General features: G+C 47.7%; 1 protein-coding gene across 1 annotated transcript in view; it reads right to left on the bottom strand.

The window, feature by feature from the left end:
- ALPL (alkaline phosphatase, biomineralization associated) overlaps positions 1-17,581 on the bottom strand; it is a 60,323-nt gene that overhangs the window by 30,491 nt on the left and 12,251 nt on the right. The window contains exons 2-4 of the mRNA XM_083514692.1: positions 7,601-7,749; positions 6,473-6,592; positions 3,249-3,364 (exon numbers count right to left, since the gene is read on the bottom strand). Of these exons, the coding sequence (XP_083370818.1) occupies positions 3,249-3,364; positions 6,473-6,592; positions 7,601-7,658 (294 nt within the window). The 5' untranslated portion in view covers positions 7,659-7,749. The remainder of the gene's footprint in view (positions 1-3,248; positions 3,365-6,472; positions 6,593-7,600; positions 7,750-17,581) is intronic.

The raw sequence follows: 17,581 nt of genomic DNA on the forward strand, positions 1-17,581 counted from the left end.
TCAGGGGGTGGGTGGGGGGAAATAAACAGAGTTTCTTGAGTCTGGGAGGAAGAATGCCGCCCGGCTCTCAGAACACTGGAACGCAGCGTTCGTCCAGGGAAACATATTGACTCTGGGTCTGTGCAAACAGAATGTTTTCTTGATGCAGCCCACAAATTCGCTGAAGGGGCTCCTTGCTGCAGGCGGTTGGGACGGTCCCTTAGCGGGGGGCTTTGGAAAGAGCCCAGTTGTGAGATCCTGGGCACGCTCGCTCAGAAGTAGGTCCTGTTGTGATCCACGGGGCTCTCTCCCTAATAAGGGGAACACACAAACAGCTTGCCTGAATCTAGCAGCTTATGGCACTGGTACTGTAGCTTACTCTAGGAAGCTGATGGATCAGTACCTCTGGCTAATCTAGCTCAGTATTGCCTGCACAGACTGGCAGGGGTTATATCCCTACCTTGTTTTCTTCTTTAATGCTCACAAATTACTTGAGAATCCCATTAAGACCATAAGAAGAGCCTGGAATAGCACCGGCGCAGGCAGGGAATCCTGTGCAATTTGTTCTTGTGTTTCTTCTTTTTTTTAAGAAGAACTCGCGGCTGATTGACCCAGAGTCACCCCGCCAGGGCACAAGGGGTGGTCTACCAAACATGTGAATGTATCCGCCACAAGACGGGCCAAAACAGAAGGTGCCTTGCGCTGCCAGATTCCAAGCTGGGGCTGGGAGGAATGTGCTATGTTTGTTTTTGTCACAGGGAGGCACTTAAGGAGTTGCCCTTGCTCTGGAAAGGGCCAGCTTCCAGATGTCGTCTGGGGGGGGGGCAGAGAGCTGTCCAGGGGCTGGACCCACGAGCAGGATTTGAACGATGAGCAACAGAAGGGATTAAATATTATAGTAGTTTTGTTAAGGTTCAGAGGGAGAAAAATAGAAACACCATGGAAAAGGGGCTGGGAAGTCAGGGGAGGGAGTTTTTATTATCTGGAAATTTTGGGAAACTTAATAAAAACAACTTCAGGAAAAAAGGAAATTGCTGCCTCCTTAAAATGTAAAGGTAAAGGGACCCCTGACTACTAGGTCAAGCCGTGACTGACTCTGGGGTTGCAGCGCTCATCTCGCTTTACTGGCCGAGGTAGCCGGCGTACAACTTCCGGGTCACGTGGCCAGCATGACTAAGCTGCTTCTGGCACAACCAGAGCAGCACACAGAAACGCCGTTTACCTTCCCACCGGAGTGGTACCTATTTATCTACTTGCACTTTGATGTGCTTTCGAACTGCTAGGTGGGCAGGAGCAGGGACCGGGCAACAGGAACTCACCCGGTCGTGGGGATTCAAACCGCTGACCTTCTGGTCAGCAAGTCCTAGGCTCTGTGGTTTAACCCACAGCGCCACCCACGTCCCTATATCCCTAGAAATGAGGCAAGGGGAGAATGCCCCACATTGCTGTTGCCACAGGAATCTGCTCTGCGTACAAGTTTGCCAGTCTGCAGTGGGCACTGGATTCAGGCTGCCACCAGGCTCAGCAAGCACTGTGAATTTTGTTTTACAATATCCCCATCAGTATGTCTCTTGGCATCACAGCCGCTCTTAAAGGACAGGCTTGATCATTTAAATCAGCCACAGACCACCTGGCACCCTCCTCAGTTATGGAGCAACTACTTTGCATGTGCCAGGTTCAGTCCCCAAGAGGCAGGACTGGGCAAAGCCTCTCTGCTTGAAACCCTGGAGAGAGCGGCTGCCAGTCAGTGTAGGCATGGCTGGGCTAGATGGACCAACGGCCTTGTTTTTTGTTTGGGAGCCAGTGCGGTGTAGTGGTTAAGAGTGATAGACTCGTAATCTAGTGAACCGGGTTCGTGTCTCCGCTCCTCCACATGCAGCTGCTGGGTGACCTTGGGCTATTCATACTTCTCTGAAGTCTCTCAGCCCCACTCACCTCACAGAGTGTTTGTTGTGGGGGAGGAAGGGAAAGGAGAATGTTAGTCGCTTTGAGACTCCTTTGGGTAGTGATAAAGTGGGATATCAAATCCAAATTCAAACTCTTCTAGATTTCCTGCAGAAGTCGGTCAGCATTCCATGGCCACAGAGCACTTCCATTCTTCAATGGGATGCTTCGGGTGTTTCCTTCCACCATTTAATATATTTAGGTGCCGATATCCAGCATCGCCTGAGCTCGGCGAGTGCAGCTTTCTCACAGTTGCAGTGCAGAGTGTTTGAGGACTGGGACATTCGCAGGGAAACCAAAATGCTTGTTTGCAAAGCTATTGTACTACCAACCTTACTGTATGCTTGTGAAACATGGACCACTTATAAACGCCATCTCCTTGAAAGATTCCGTCAACGATGTCTCCAAAAATTGTACACATCACTTGGGAAGACAGACAAACTAATGTAAAAATCACCAGTGTCGAAGCAATGATTCTTCAACATCAGCTTTGTTGGACTGGTCATGTGGTGCGGATGCCTGATGATCGTCTTCCAAAGCAACTACTCTATTCCAAACTTAAAAATGGAAAGCGTAATGCTGGTGGTCAACAAAAGAGGTTTGAAGTCCCTCTCAAGGCAAATCTTAAAAAATGTAGGATAAACACCAACAATTGGGAAACACTGGCCTGCGAGTGCTCCAATTGGAGAACAGCCTTTACCAAAGAGGTCATGGGCTTTGAAAACGCTTGAACTCAGGATGAAAGGGAGAAACGTGCCAAGAGGAAGGCACGCTTGGCAAACCCTCACCGTGATCAACTCCTGCCCGAAAACCAGTGTCCCCTCTGTGGAAGGATGTGTGGATCCAGAACTGGCCTCCACAGTCTCTTACGGACTCATTGTTAAGATCGTGTTCATGGAAGACAATCTTACTCTGCTACGAGGGATCGCCAAAGAAGAAGAAGAATATATTTTGGTGCTGTTTTATAAACCTCGAGGTTTGTTCACTCTTGAGCAGTGGGCGTTGCCATTTTGGCAGCTTGAAGCAACAGCACGAACATCAGAAGTCGATGACTGGACGTACCTCTGAGTAAACGCGCAGAGATTAAGCGTGCATGAATCTGTTAACTACGAGTTTCCACATATGTTTGCTGGAATCGAAGGGCGAGGCTCCACATGTTTTAAAGAAAGGGGTTTTTTATTTTATTTTATTTTTTAAAAAAGAATCACAGGGTAGCAGACCTTCTGTCTTATCTTCACCCCAAGTAAAGAAGGACCACAGCCTTTGTGATGCCCATCCAAAAGAAGAGAATGGGAGTAGAGGCAGGGCTGGAGACGTCTCCTTACCTTGGACAAAGCCACAAAGGGAAACCGGTCCATTTCCAGGACTGTCTCTTCCCCATTGTTGTTGCTCAGCTGCCCCTTCAGGATGCGAGCCGCTGTCACCGTGGGGACTCCCATGCCTACAGTCAAAAGAGCCACACGTGAGAAAGGCTGGGAAAGGCCTTTACATCCAGATGGTATGTAAAGTTGAACCTTTCACTTGGTGAAACTGCACTTGAACTAAAAACACAGCTGACCTTGGGAATTCACACTTTTCCGAATTTTGCAATGCAGTTCCCCAGCCCATAAATGTGTGTGGAAATTAATATGCCGGAATGTTAAGCATGCATATAAACACATATACAGTGGTGCCTCGCAAGACGAAATTAATTCGTTCCGCGAGTTTTTTCGTCTAGCGAATTTTTCGTCTTGCGAAGCACGGTGTCAGAAAAGTTTTGGAAAAGCTTCAAAAATCACCAAAAACCTCAAAAAAGGCTACCAACTCAAGTCGCAACTGTATTAATGGTGTTAAGAAAAAGGAAACAAACTTGCAAAAAACGCAAGACGTCTTCGTCTTGCAAAGCAAGCCCATGGGGAAATTCGTCTTGCGAAGCAGCTCAAAAACCGCAAAACCCTTTCATCTAGCGAGTTTTTCGTCTTGCAAGGCATTCGTCTTGTGGGGTACGACTGTAATAGGTGAAAAGCAACATATCGAAAGGGCATTACATTAGTGGAAACTGTTAGGATATGAAGTTACATCGTGCAGGAGAGTGTATTCAGAAGGGATTCATTCAGGTGTCCTACATGCCAGGAAACAAAATTCCTGCAGATCTGTTGCCTAAGGTTGTTAACAGAGAACAACTTAAGATTTAGGTACAGAGGTTGCAATTGGGTTGAACCACAGGTACTACAGGTTACATGGAAGGAGGGAGGATGTTAGGATATAGTTCCATTCCACCTTAAAAGGGTACAGGCATGACATTGGTGTATCACATAATAATAATAATAATTTATTATTTATACCCCGCCCATCTGGCTGAGTTTCACCCGTCACTCTGGGCGGCTCCCAATCAAGTATTAAAAACAGTACAGCATTAAATATTAAAAACTTCCCTTCAGATGTCTTTTAAAGATAGGATAGCTACTTATTTCCTTCACATCTGAAGAGATGTGGGCGTCACTACTGAGAAGGCCCTCTGTCTGGTTCCCTATAACCTTACTTCTCACAATGAGGGAACCGCCAGAAGGCCCTCGGCGCTGGATCTCAGTGTCCGGGCTGAATGATGGGGGTGGAGACGCTCCTTCAGGTATACTGGACCGAGGCCGTTTAGGGCTTTAAAGGTCAGCACCAACACTTTGAATTGTGCTCGGAAACGTACTGGGAGCCTGTTTACTCCCAGCACAGTCTGCTGGGAACTTCCGTTGTATTTTGCTTTTGCTATACTGCTGCTATGTTTTGTTTTTGCTGGACACGAAGGCAAGCAGACATGTTCTCCTTTGTTCCTGAGCTATGCTGAATAAAATGCTGTACGTTATGCTTGCACATCTCTCTGTTCAGAGCGTGCACGAGTCTCTAAACATATCTGAGGCTCATGTCGCTGGCTGACTGACTGATGCTGTTCCACGGGAGACCGGTGATCGTCCGGAGCCAGCTGGGGGTCTGCCTGATGCCCCCGTCTCCCCGGCAGTATCCCAACAGAAACTGCTTTGCAAAAAAAATAGACTACATGGAGATGGCGGAGATGACTGGCAGAATCCGAGACCAGGGAGAAGAGTCAGTGGAAGAAGATTGGGGGAAATTTAAAATCTATTTGCAGAAATATTGTAAAATTTTTGAATGTTGATGACATTGAAATGAAATGCTGGGGTTCTAGCAACAAGATAAAATCTAAGATTAAACCAACAACAGATAAATTAATGGGCTATGAAATTGCTGAACTAACTTTTAAAAGGGATACAAGAACAGGGGACGTGAGGAAGTCAGGAGAATATGTGAATTTAAGATCTAAAATTAAGAAAGAGGGAATTTTTGTGTCTTTTCTATATGTGCTTTTTCTTTTTACTATTACTTTTTAATGTATGTATTTTTGTATTTTGTATTTTTCGTGCTTAATGTTTGTATTGTTGTATTGTATAGTATGTAGTTTGTGTTTTTATCTTTTTCTTGTCTTTGTCTTTGTATTCATTCTATATTTTGTAAAACTTAAAAAAAAACTTATTAAAAAAAAAGAAACTGCTTTGCAAAAAAAGCACATATCAGGGAGGAAGGGAGACTGCATATGTAAAACTTATGTGGAAATGTGGACGGCTGAACTCAGAACCAGGCAGAATGGAAAAATGAGAAACTCAGGAAAACCAAGCTGGATGGAGTCACCCCTGTGCCAACTGTGACCCGTGGGGAAAGTCCCTGTTGCACCCGGTGCCAGGTAATGACAGACAATTTGGCCCCAATCAGGGACAGAGAGAGCAAAAAAAGCTGACTCAAGCTTTCCATTCTCATGATTCACGTAAGAATAAAAGGGAAGAACTAGGGATCAGGGCAAGGAGTCACAACCGAGCTCACACTTTCCTGAACAAAATGTGAACCGAAGGAGATTTATCCTCCCACATTTGAACTTTTCAGAATTTTGCAATGCACTTCTCCAAGCAAATACTGTGTGCACCAAAACCCAAAGAAGCCTATTTGAGGGGAAAGCTTGCATAAAGGTGAACACATTTGTGAAAGTAACCTTGGAAAAAAATGGATGATATTTGATAATAGCAATAATAATAATAATAGTAATAATTTTATTATTTATGGTATATGCTGCTCATCTGACTGGGTTGCCAACAAAATATTTAAAACATCCCGTTAAAAACCTCGCTGAAGCCTTCAGATGTCTTCTAAAAGTCAATTTGTTGTTTATCTGTTTGGTATCTAGGGCAGGAGCCACCACGGAGAAGGCCCTCTGCCTGGTTCCCTGTAGCTTCACTTCTTGCAATGAGGGAAACACCAGAAGGCCCTCAGAGCTGGACCTCAGTGTCCGGGCAGAACGATGGGGGTGGAGATGCTCCTTCACGTATACAGGCCCCAGAAACAAGTATGTGGAGGGATATATTCCCTTCTATAGGGGAAGTATATCTGGGTCTAACAGGGAGCAGCAGTCTGGGGAGACTTCAAGTCCTGCCCTCCTCCTTTGTGTCTGAAGCCCTCTATTGCCCCCTTCCCCATCCCGCAGACTTCCACCGCCCCATGCCCCAGATCTCACCGTCCCCGAGGAAGAGGATGACATTCTTGGCCACATTCTTGTTGAGCTCCTGCAAGCTCAGAGCCCTCCGCAGCGTCTCCTGGGCCTGCTCTCTCCAAAACCGGGGGTTCTTCTCCTTCTCTGGAATTGGGAGGAAAGAAGACGAGGGTGACTGGAGGCCATAGGGCACCCTGTCACCTCCAGGGCTTGCGTCAAGATTGCAGGCAGAGTCCACCTTCGTCCTCAGGAGCTCTGCACCACAGATCAAGAGGGGCTGTGCGCACACCGCACATTTACAGCGCACAACCTAGTTCCCCGTAGAATCCTGGGAACTGTAGTTTTTTTTAAGGTGACTGGGTGCCGTAGCCCTGTAGTGAGTAAACTACAGTTCCCGGAATTCTTTGCAGTGAGAAAAGTCATGCGCTTTAAATGTGCGGCGTGTGTAGCCCGGCATGCTCACAAGAATTGCTCACAACTGTTTTTCTCAGTCTGCTGTCTGTCTGCTTTGCACATGGTCTTGATTGCAGGAACCAGCTGATTGCTGGGCTGCTCTGCCAGAAAGATGCACCTCTCCAATTCTTTCCAGGTGCATTTTATCCCCCTGGGTGGTCCAGATAATTTCCCCTCCCCCCATGCAATTTGTGAGAGAAAGACTAATCCCTTAGCTTAATCTGTCCGGATGAAGGCGGAGAGCTAACCACTCATAACGAAATTACTATGCGCCAATAACAGACATGCCTATGTGTGGCCTAGTATTAAAAACAATATTCTTATAATGGCAACACTCAGTCGCCGGCACTTTAAAAATATCCTCTTCCAAAGCTCTGCCTGGTGTTGACATCTTTCCTCCTCACCTGAGTGTTTACAAATGGCTCCTTGACTTCACTCGCTGCTCAGCCAAAGAGCTGGGTGGGGGAACAGCTGCCAGGCTGGAAGTGAGCAAGCATTTATCGTAGAATTGTAGCCTTGGAAGGGACCCCAGGTATCATCTAGTCTAATCCCCCACAATGTAGGAATATGCAGCTGTCCCATGCAGGGACTGAACCTGCGACCTTCCGAAGTTCCTTAGGAAGGCCCCCAAACTGCTCAGAGCAGCGCAGTTCTTGCACACGGGAATGGGCCAATTGGCTTCGCTCCTCATTCACTTACCTGGAACCAAAGAGGAGAGGGACGCTTCGATCAGGAAGGCAAAAAGCAGCACTCTCATAGTGACGTCGTCCTCGGTGGCAGGAGGCAGGGGCACGTTGAAGACCAGCAGGCAGCGTCCGTGGGCTATGCACTAGAGGAAGTTTGGGTTACTGCGTAAATTGGGGGGAGTAGAGAAGAAGAGCAAGTATGAAAACTCAACCGTGAGTTGGGTTTTCCAACTGTGACAACCAGTGGCGTAGCGTGGGGGGTGCAGGGGGGGCCGGCCGCAGCGGGCGCAACATCTGGGGGTTAGGGTTAGGGGGCGCAAATCCACGGGTTAGGGGGCGCAAATTACTTGCCTTGCCCCGGGTGCTGACAACCCACGCTACGCCACTGGTGACAACACAGAATTGTGATGCAGGAAACCAGGGCAGTAAAGGCAAGCGATGGTCTGCTTCAGAGATGGGGAACCAGATATTGCTAAACTTCCAGCTCCCCTTAATCACACTCAGCATGGCCAGTTGTCAGGGAGGATGGAAGTTGTAGTACAGCAACACCTGGAGGACCACACAGGTTCCTTATCCATCCATTCAAAGGAGGCACAGTTTCATTGGCAGTAGCTAGGAGTGCAGTAAAGGCAAGTGATGGTCTAGTTCATCCTTGATGCCTTTACTGTCCCTTAACAACCTTCATAGCAACTCTGCCTCCTTTTAATGCGTCACAGAACAACAAACCCCTGTGTTGCAAACTTAGCACAACAAACAATACAAGCAACACGAAGACCAGTTTACTAGATACCACTGCAATTCTTATTGCATAATATACATGATTTAGTACAACAAAAACCAAAATGTGTACACTTGTGAATTCTCTAATACATTTGAAAGCAAATGAACACACGTCTGTCAATCTTTGAAAGTCCGTAGAAGTATAATAAATCTATGGTTGAAACAAAGTAATAGATGCTATCCTGTGGGCTGAGCAGTAAAACTTTTTTAGGCGTTCATGGTGCTGAAGTAGTAAGTTGTAATGTGTGAAGTTTATATAATGTACACAGGTCATTGTTTCGTATTTGAATTCTTTTGTAGTTGTGCTAAAGAAGATTCAAGCGAAACAGTCAGATTATCCGGGATCACTGTCCTACGTTCCTCACTTACTACTTCGGCGCCATGAATAAGAATTGCAGCGCTATCTAGTAGACTGGACTTCGTGTTGCTTGTATTGTTTGTTGTCCTTTTAGTGCTTGGCTGGGTGAGCTACGGCTCACAACCTATTTTCTCCGCCCGTTGCCTCCGTCGCACGTGGGCTGGACAGGCAGGATCTTAGGGCAGCCCACTGCAGCCTGCCCAGTCCACAACTTCATCACCATAACTGACTCCAAGCGCCACTGTTAACAGCAACAGTGGCAGCAGCTTTAAGGATAAGCCTCTGGGCTGTAGCTAATTCTCTGGGATTACTCCCGCTGAGCGCAAGCGATACCGGCAAATGTTCTTAAGAGAGACGCATGGAGCCTTGGCAGGGGCCCAGCCAGCCGGCAGATCGGCCAAAAGCCACCAGTAGATGCCGGTCAGAGGGGGTGGGAGAGAAGGACAGAGCTGGACAGAGGGGTTTCCCAAGAAAGCCTAGCATGCTCAACTGGCAGCAGCAACTGCAGCACCCTGGCCTTGACCAAGGACCCCGTTGCACAGGTAGTGCACATGGAGCATGAAGAAGCATTGGGTGCCAGGGCTGGCCCAAGACATATGGGCACCTGAGGAGCAAAGATCTCCATCAAGGGTGGGAGGAGACCAGTGGTGCCTCCTATTTGCCAAGAGGCCACTGTAGAAGTGGCATGGGTGGGTGTGCTGAGGAGGCGCTAGATCTGGCCTCCAGGGAGCTCACCACAGCTGCTGCTGTCCTGCCACTGCAGCAGCGGGCGATACATTCCTTGTCAGCCAGGTCTGCTGCCCCTGGTGATATCACCACCTGAAGCAGGTCACCTCCCCTTGCCTCACGGGTGGGCCAACCTTGCCAGCTGCCTCCACTGTGGAAGTGGGCCAAGAACAGTTAGGAATAGTGAATAGATTGCTGGATCAGGCCCATGGTCCATCTAGCAGACCCTCCAAGTGTCCAGGGTCACCCCTGGATTGACATAAGCCATCCCGGTTTCTGATTTGATCCCAGAATGTCCTGCCTTTCCTTAAAGGTAAAGGTACCCCTGACAGTTAGATCCAGTCACGGACGACTCTGGGGTTGCGCGCTCATCTCGCTCTATAGGCCGAGGGAGCCAGCGTTTGTCTGCCGACAGCTTCCGGGTCATGTAGCCAGCAGGACTAAACTGCTTCTGGCGCAACGAAACACCGTGACAGAAACCAGAGCACATGGAAATGCCATTTACCTTCCCGCTGCAGCCGTACCTATTTATCTACTTGAACTGGTGTGCTTTCGAACTGCTAGGTTAGCAGGAGCTGGGACAGAGCAACAGGAGCTCACCCCGCCGTGGGAATTTGAACCACTGACCTTCAGGTTGAGGGAGCCGGCATTTGTCCACAGACAGCTTTCTGGGTTATGTGGCCAGCAGGACTAAACCACTTCTGGCGCAATGGAACAACGTGATGAAAGCCAGAGCGCACAGAAACGCTGTTTACCTTCCTGCCACAGCGGTAACTATTTATCTACTTGCACTGGTGGGCTTTCAAACTGCTAGGTTGGCTGACCTTCTGATCGGCAAGCCCAAGAGGCTCAGTGGTTTAGACCACAGCGCCACCTGCGTCCCTGCCTTTACGAAAGAAACTTCAGCCGACTGAGGAATGCAAAAGAGCAACAGTGGTGGCTCCTCCGAAGATTGAGGAGACCCGAGGTGAGGAACAGGTTGAAGGTTCAGTGCCAAGAACTTGTTTGAGAAGGCTCAAGGCCCAGCATTGTTCTTGCGACAGGAAAATGCTCAACTGTCTTGTGTTGAAACAATTTAAGAGAAAAACAGACTAATGACTTCTGGCACCGGCGATACGGTTTTCGAAAGAAAGGAAGAAAGTCTCGGAAGCCACAGAACATGAAAATACAGATCCTGTATTTGGACCAACTAAAATGCAGGGTGCAACCTTTCACGTCTCAAAAGCCTCTTAACCTTTTTGAAACTGTACATCCCGTTGTTTTTAAATGGCCTGCTCTAACATACGTTGCTTTGCTGACCTGAGAGGACAGGTCAAGCTTCCAGTGCCAGGAACCACTTTTATAAAAGACTTGGGCCCCAGGATTGTCGTTTGTTCTTGCCTGGACCTAAGGGAAGAATTCATGCATATTTTAAAAAATAACTCGTGCATTTTAACTTCCACTTTTGCAGAACTCAAAGCTGGCCTGCTATGGGTGGGATAGAGCACGATGAAAGCCAAACCCAACAAAAAAATAGTGCCTTAAAGGGTTTTTTTGGTGCAGAAGGTGGAAGGGAGCAGGATAGAGGGGGCGATTGATGTTTTAATATGCCCCATGTTAACTAAGCAGTCTATGCCTGTTACCTTCTTCCAAAGCATTGACTCTATTCCGAACTTAAAAATGGAAAGCATAACGCTGGTGGTCAACAAAAGAGGTTTAAAGACTGTCTCAAGGCAAATATTTAAAAATGTGGTATATACACCGACAGCTGGGAAACACTGGCCCGCGAGTGCTCCAGTTGGAGAACAGCCTTTACCAAAGGTGTTATGGGCTTTGAAGACACTCGAACTCAGAACGCAAGGGAGAAACGTGCTAAGAGGAAGGCATGCTTGGCAAACCCTCGCCATGATCAACTCCTGCCCGGAAACCTCTGTCCCCACTGTGAAAGGACATGTGGATCCAGAATTGGCCTCCACAGTCACTTACAGACTCATTGTTAAAACGGTTTTTATGGAAGACAATTTTACCCAGCTATGAGGGATCGCCAACTTTACATAAAAACATGAGCAGAGCCTTCAGCTGGGTCAAGCCAGTGGCCCACTTAGTCCGGCATCCTGTTCGCACATTGGCCCCAAAGTGTAACCCAAAGTACAAGGAGGATTTGAGAACCAGAAGCCTCTCTTCTCCTGCATCTTCCATCCAGAAGCATTGCTGCCTCCAGCTGTGGCAGCAGGGCCTAGCGGTTATAGCTAGCAGTCATCTATAGTCCTCCCTCCATCAATTTGTCCAATCTTCTTTTAGGACTCAGCTGCAAATACAAGTGTGTTTTAAGTGCATTGTACAAATGTGACAGGGATGCGGGTGGCGCTGTGGGTTAAACCACAGAGCCTAGGACTTGCCGATCAGAAGGTCGGCAGTTCGAATCCCCGTGACAGGGTGAGCTCCCGTTGCTCGGTCCCTGCTCCTGCCAACCTAGCAGTTTGAAAGCACGTCAGAGTGCAAGTAGATAAGCAGGTACCTCTCCGGTGGGAAGGTAAACGGCGTTTCCGTGCGCTGCTCTGGTTTGCCAGTATCGGCTTAGTCATGCTGGCCACATGACCCGGAAGCTGTACGCCGGCTCCCTTAGCCAATAAAGCGAGATGAGCGCCACAACCCCAGAGTCAGCCATGACTGGACCGAATAGTCAGGGGTCCCTTTACCATTAGCTTTTTACAAATGTGACACTAGATGGCGCTGATGAACCAATGGCAAATTCCACATATATTTTACAAGTTTTTGTTTTTTTTAAGCATTTTGACAGCGGTTTTGGGGGGTTTTTTACATCTGTGTAGATTCAGCCTTAGAGCTCTGTGGCTTTCTGCAGCGATACTGGGTACTGCAAAGTCCTGCAAAGTTTTGTTAGCGCTCACAGAGCGTTAGCAGATGCAGGGTGCCCTCACCCCCGGGTGCAACACCCTGTTTACCACAGTGCCCATTTCCCACCCATTTATTTCCTTCTGTTGCATCCTGTCTAACTTCTTTAGAGAAGCAGCTGCCTGAGCAGGGGGCGGGGATATTTGGGCTTTCGCCTCACACTTTAGGTGGGGGGGGGCAACAAGGAACTAGCAATTGTGAATCAAGTTCCTTTGAGCTTTTCCTCAAAATCTCTTGCCAGAAACGCTTCTGGCAAGAAACACTTGTGTTGGGGGTGGGCAGCAAACTCTCCTTTGTTTGTGATTATATTTTACCTCTGGCATCTTCGCCTGGTCTGTCTGGATCCTGGGCAGCTGCCTTGTACTGAACCAGACCATTGGTCTCTCTAGCTCAACATTGTTTACACTGGCTGGCAGCATCTCTGCGGAGTTTCAGGCGGGGGGTGGGGGTCACCCAAAGAGACCAGGGACCTTTGGCATGCTAGGCAGGACCTCTGTCATTGAGCGACGGCCCATTATTCCTGGCTTCACAGGCGTTTTAAAATTGCTTTAATGGGCTGCCTCAGTAATAGCTGTAAAATGGGCAGAAGGGCCCCAACTTCTCAATACAGCTCCTTCTCCCTTGCCTTGGAGATTCCTAAGGCTGCTTTTTGTTCTCTCCTTTTGGCTGGAAAAGTTAACTCCCAACTTTTCTTCCACCAAGCAGCTCGGAGCTTGGCAGTGCCTGGGCTAAGATTATCTTCTTCACAATGAGCCTGTGGAGCGAGTCAGGCGGTATCACGGCGACTGAGGCAAAGTTATTCCTGAGTGAGCAGGGGTCTGAAGCCAAGTCTCTCTTACATTCTCGCTATCGCTTCACACCGGTTCTCAGGTTCCTTGGCATCCCCACAACAGATCCCCCCCCAAAAAAAAACACTCAATAACAATTACAACCTACCCCATCCTTCCCCAAACTGGTGCCCTTCAGAAGTTTTGGATTACAACTCCTAGGACACCACAGCTGTATGAATAGTAACTCTCTCTCCTTATTTTTTAGTGTAACAGCTCCTGCACTTCGGAACTCCCTGCCCATTGATCTTCACCGTATTCTTTTTGCTAAAATCTTTTCTGCCTAGGCAGATGCGTAGGAGTTGACGTCTTTTAATCGGTCCTTTCTCCAGCAAATAATTTATGTGCTTAGCTTTTTTTTCAAGCTCCTTTAACTTTGATTCTTATTGACAGCTTCAAGGTATGCTTTATATTCTTTGCCATGCAGCGGTTCTCAAGCTGTGGGTCCCCAGATGTTGTTGGACTACAACTCCCATCATCCCTGAGCTCTGGCCTTGCTAGCTAGGGGTGATGGGAGTTGTAGTTCAACAACATCTGGGGACCCACTGGTTGAGAAAGGCTGGCTTAGAGCTGGCTTCCTCAAACTCGCCCCTCCAGATGTTTTGAGACTACAATTCCCATCATCCCTGCCCACTGGTCCTGCTAGTTAGGGATCATGGGAGTTGTAGGCCAAAAACATCTGGAGGGCAGAGTTTGAGGAAGCCTGGCTTAGAGGAAATGGTTTGCTACGCAATGAGTAGACCCATTGAAGTTAATGGGCATGGCTGACTTGGGCCTGTTAATTTCGATGGGCCTACTCTGAGTAGGACTCAGTTGCGCACAGCCCGTTGCTTGCAATTAAGCAGCATGCACATTTTGTTTGAAGAAACGCAAAATTCCATTCATGCTGATGGGAGTTGTAGTCCAAAAAAACCTTGAAGGCATCAGGTCAGGGAAAGGCCAATCATAAGATCTTAAGAAGAGCCTGGGTGCCGGATCCAGCCTCCTGTTCTCATCCTGACCGACCAGATGCACCACTGGGGAGCCCACAAGCAAGGACCCAGCCATGAGAGCAACTCTTCCCTCCAGCGGCTTCCTGAAACTGGCAGTCGGATGCATTGCTGACTCTGACTGCAGAGACTTCAGAGCTGCTTCTTCTTCTTCTTCTTCTTCTTCTTCTTCTTCTTCTTCTTCTTCTTCTTCTTCTTCGATCCCTCCTAGCCAAGTAAGATCATCTTCCATAAACAAGGTCTTAACCAGGCTTCCTTAACCTCGGCCCTCTAGATGTTTTGAGACTACAATTCCCATCATCCTTGACCACTGGTCCTGCTAGCTAGGGATCATGGGAGTTGTAGGCCAAAAACGTCCGGAGGACTGAGGTTGAGCTTCGAAGCCTGGTCTTAACAGTGAGTCTATAAGTGACTGTGGAGGCCAATTCTGTAACCACACGTCCTCCCACAGTGGGGACAGAGGTTTCCGGGCGGGAGTTGATCACGGCAAGGGTTTGCAAAGCATGCCTTCCTCTTAGCATGTTTCTCCCTTGCGTCCTGAGTTCGAGTGTCTTCAAAGCCATAACACCTTTGGCAAAGGCTGTTCTCTAAGTGGAGCACTCGCAGGCTGGTGTTTCCCAGTTGTCCGTGTTTATCCCACATTTTTAAAGATTTGCCTTGAGAGAGTCTTTAAACCTCTTTTGCTGACCACCAGCACTACGCAGGGACACGGGTGGCACTGTGGGTTAAACCACAGAGTCTAGGACTTGCCGATCAGAAGGTCGGCGGTTTGAATCCTCGCGACGGGGTGAGCTCCCGTTGCTCGGTCCCTGCTCCTGCTAACCTAGCAGTTCAAAAGCACGTCAAAGTGCAAGTAGATAAATAGGTACCGCTCCGGTGGGAAGGTAAACGGCGTTTCCGTGCGCTGCTCTGGTTCGCCAGAAGTGGCTTAGTCATGCTGGCCACATGACCTGGAAGCTGTACACCGGCTCCCTCGGCCAATAAATCAAGATGAGCACTGCAACCCCAGAGTCGGCCACGACTGGACCTCATGGACCTACCTTTTTTTTAGCACTACGCTGCAGAGCCCAGCCATTGGGGCTAGCAGCCTCTTCCTCCCAGCTGTCCTTTAAAGCCACACTAGTCTACTCCGACCATCAGCCAGAGCTCATCAGACCGGAGACCCACATTTCAACTGGAAATGTGAAGGCATGCAAAGCAGAGGCTTTGCCCCTCACCACACCCAGCACCTGCTGCCAACCACCACAAAGTTTTGGCACTTCCTTGAGAAGTTCGCAACAAAGACATGGGGGGGGGTGATCCTGGAGAGGAGGATTAAGCTAAGGTTACCAGACATCCCCACTTCCTGGGGACAGTCCCCAGATTTACAAATCAGTCCCCATACAAAATCAACTGAAGTTGAAAAGTGTCCCCAGATTCATTGGGGGGAAATCTGGTAACCTTAGATTAAGCAGAACTTCCCCATTCCACAAATGGCTGTTTCTGCCCTTGAATGCAGACATCTGAAGGCAGCCCTGTTTAGGAAACTTTTAATGTTTGATGCATTACTGTATTTTAATATTTTGTTGGAAGCCACCCTGAGTGGCTGGGGAAGCCCAGCCAGATGGGCGGGGTATAAATCCTAAAAAGCAGAGACATCACCTTGCCAACAAAGGTCCATCTAGTTAAAGCTATGGTTTTCCTAGTAGTGATGTATGGAAGTGAGAGCTGGACCATAAAGAAGGCTGATCGCCGAAGAATTGATGCTTTTGAATTCTGGTGCTGGAGGAGACTCTTGAGAGTCCCATGGACTGCAAGAAGATCCAACCTATCCATTCTGAAGGAAATCAGCCCTGAGTGCTCACTGGAAGGACACAGATCCTGAAGCTGAGGCTCCAGTACTTTGGCTACCTCATGAGAAGAGAAGACTCCCTGAAAAAGACCCTGATGTTGGGAAAGATGGAGGGCACAAGGAGAAGAGGACGACAGAGTATGAGATGGTTGGACAGTGTTCTCGAAGCTACCAACATGAGTTTGACCAAACTGCGGGAGGCCGTGGAAGACAGGAGTGCCTGGCGTGCTCTGGTCCATGGGGTCACAAAGAGTCAGACATGACTAAATGACTAACAACAACAACAATTATTATTATTATTATTACTATTATTATTATTATTATTATTTAATGCAGAAGCCCAAGGAAGCCATGGCCTTCCTCTCTTGCCTGAGGTTTACCCCCGTGATGCACACTCTTCCCACTCTTCCCCCACCTCTGTGGACAATCCTGGTAACGGCCTATGAAAGAAGCAGGAAAGCCCAGAGAGGTTTCCCGCAAGCTCTGAGCTGGGCCTCCACCCTCCACTGCCTAGAACTGTGCCAAACAAATCTGGCACTGGCTGTGCCCCTTGAGGAGGGCGTGGATGGACAGCAAAACCTCATTATGATTTTGCAAGTTGCTCGTGTACTTGGGCAGGTCAGAGAGAAATGATATCATTCTCTCTCTCTCTCTTTTGAAGGACATCTGGTGCCTCTTTCGCATTTTTCCACTGGCACATCTCCATGCAATTTGTGCAACCATAAGTACCTCTCGCAGTCAGATAGTTCCTCATAGTTCTGATCCTTTTGTCTCACAGGACAGCCCTGTGAGAAGGGTTGGGCTGAGAGAGGAACTGGGCTAAACTCACATATTCCGGGGAATATGCAAGAACGGACTTTCCCTGGTTTGCTCATAAGGCTGAAGTTGTTTCTGAAAGTTCATGATTTGATACAGAGGTGGGTGAGTAGCCTGAATAAGGAGGTACAATGCACATGCCTTCCCATCCCCGAATAGTTATTAATAATTATTATTGATTAAATCTCTATACCAGCCTTCATCTGAAGACCAGAAGGTGGTTTACAATATGAAAACACAAAAATGCATACCGTAATCACAAATGAAAACAATAGCATCCCCCCTAAACACAGACACACACGGTTTAAAAGGCTGTAGATTGTTGTGGCAGATGCAACTAATTGATTACATGGAGATGGCGGAGATGACTGGCAGAATTTGAGACCAGGGAGAAGAGCAGGTGGAAGAAGATTAGGGGAAATTTAAAATCTATCTGCAGAAACACTGTAAAATTTTTGAATGTTGATGACATTGAAATGAACTGTGGGGGCTCTAGCAATAAGATAAAATTCAAGATTAAATGAACAAATTAACAAATAGATAAATTAAGGGCTATGAACTTGCTGAACCAACTTTTAAAAGGGATACAAGAATGGGGGATGTGAGGAAGTCAGGAAAATATGTGAATTTAAGACATAAAACCAAGAAAGAGGGAATTTTTGTGTGTGTGTGTTTTTATATGTGTTTTTTCTTTTTTATTATTAGGTTTTTAAGGTATGTATTTTTGTATTTTTGTGATTAATGTTTGTAGTGTTGTATTTTGTAGTATGTATGT

This window comes from Podarcis liolepis (assembly GCF_965112155.1).
Source record: "Podarcis liolepis genome assembly, chromosome: 7".
Lineage (NCBI taxonomy): Eukaryota > Metazoa > Chordata > Lepidosauria > Squamata > Lacertidae > Podarcis > Podarcis liolepis.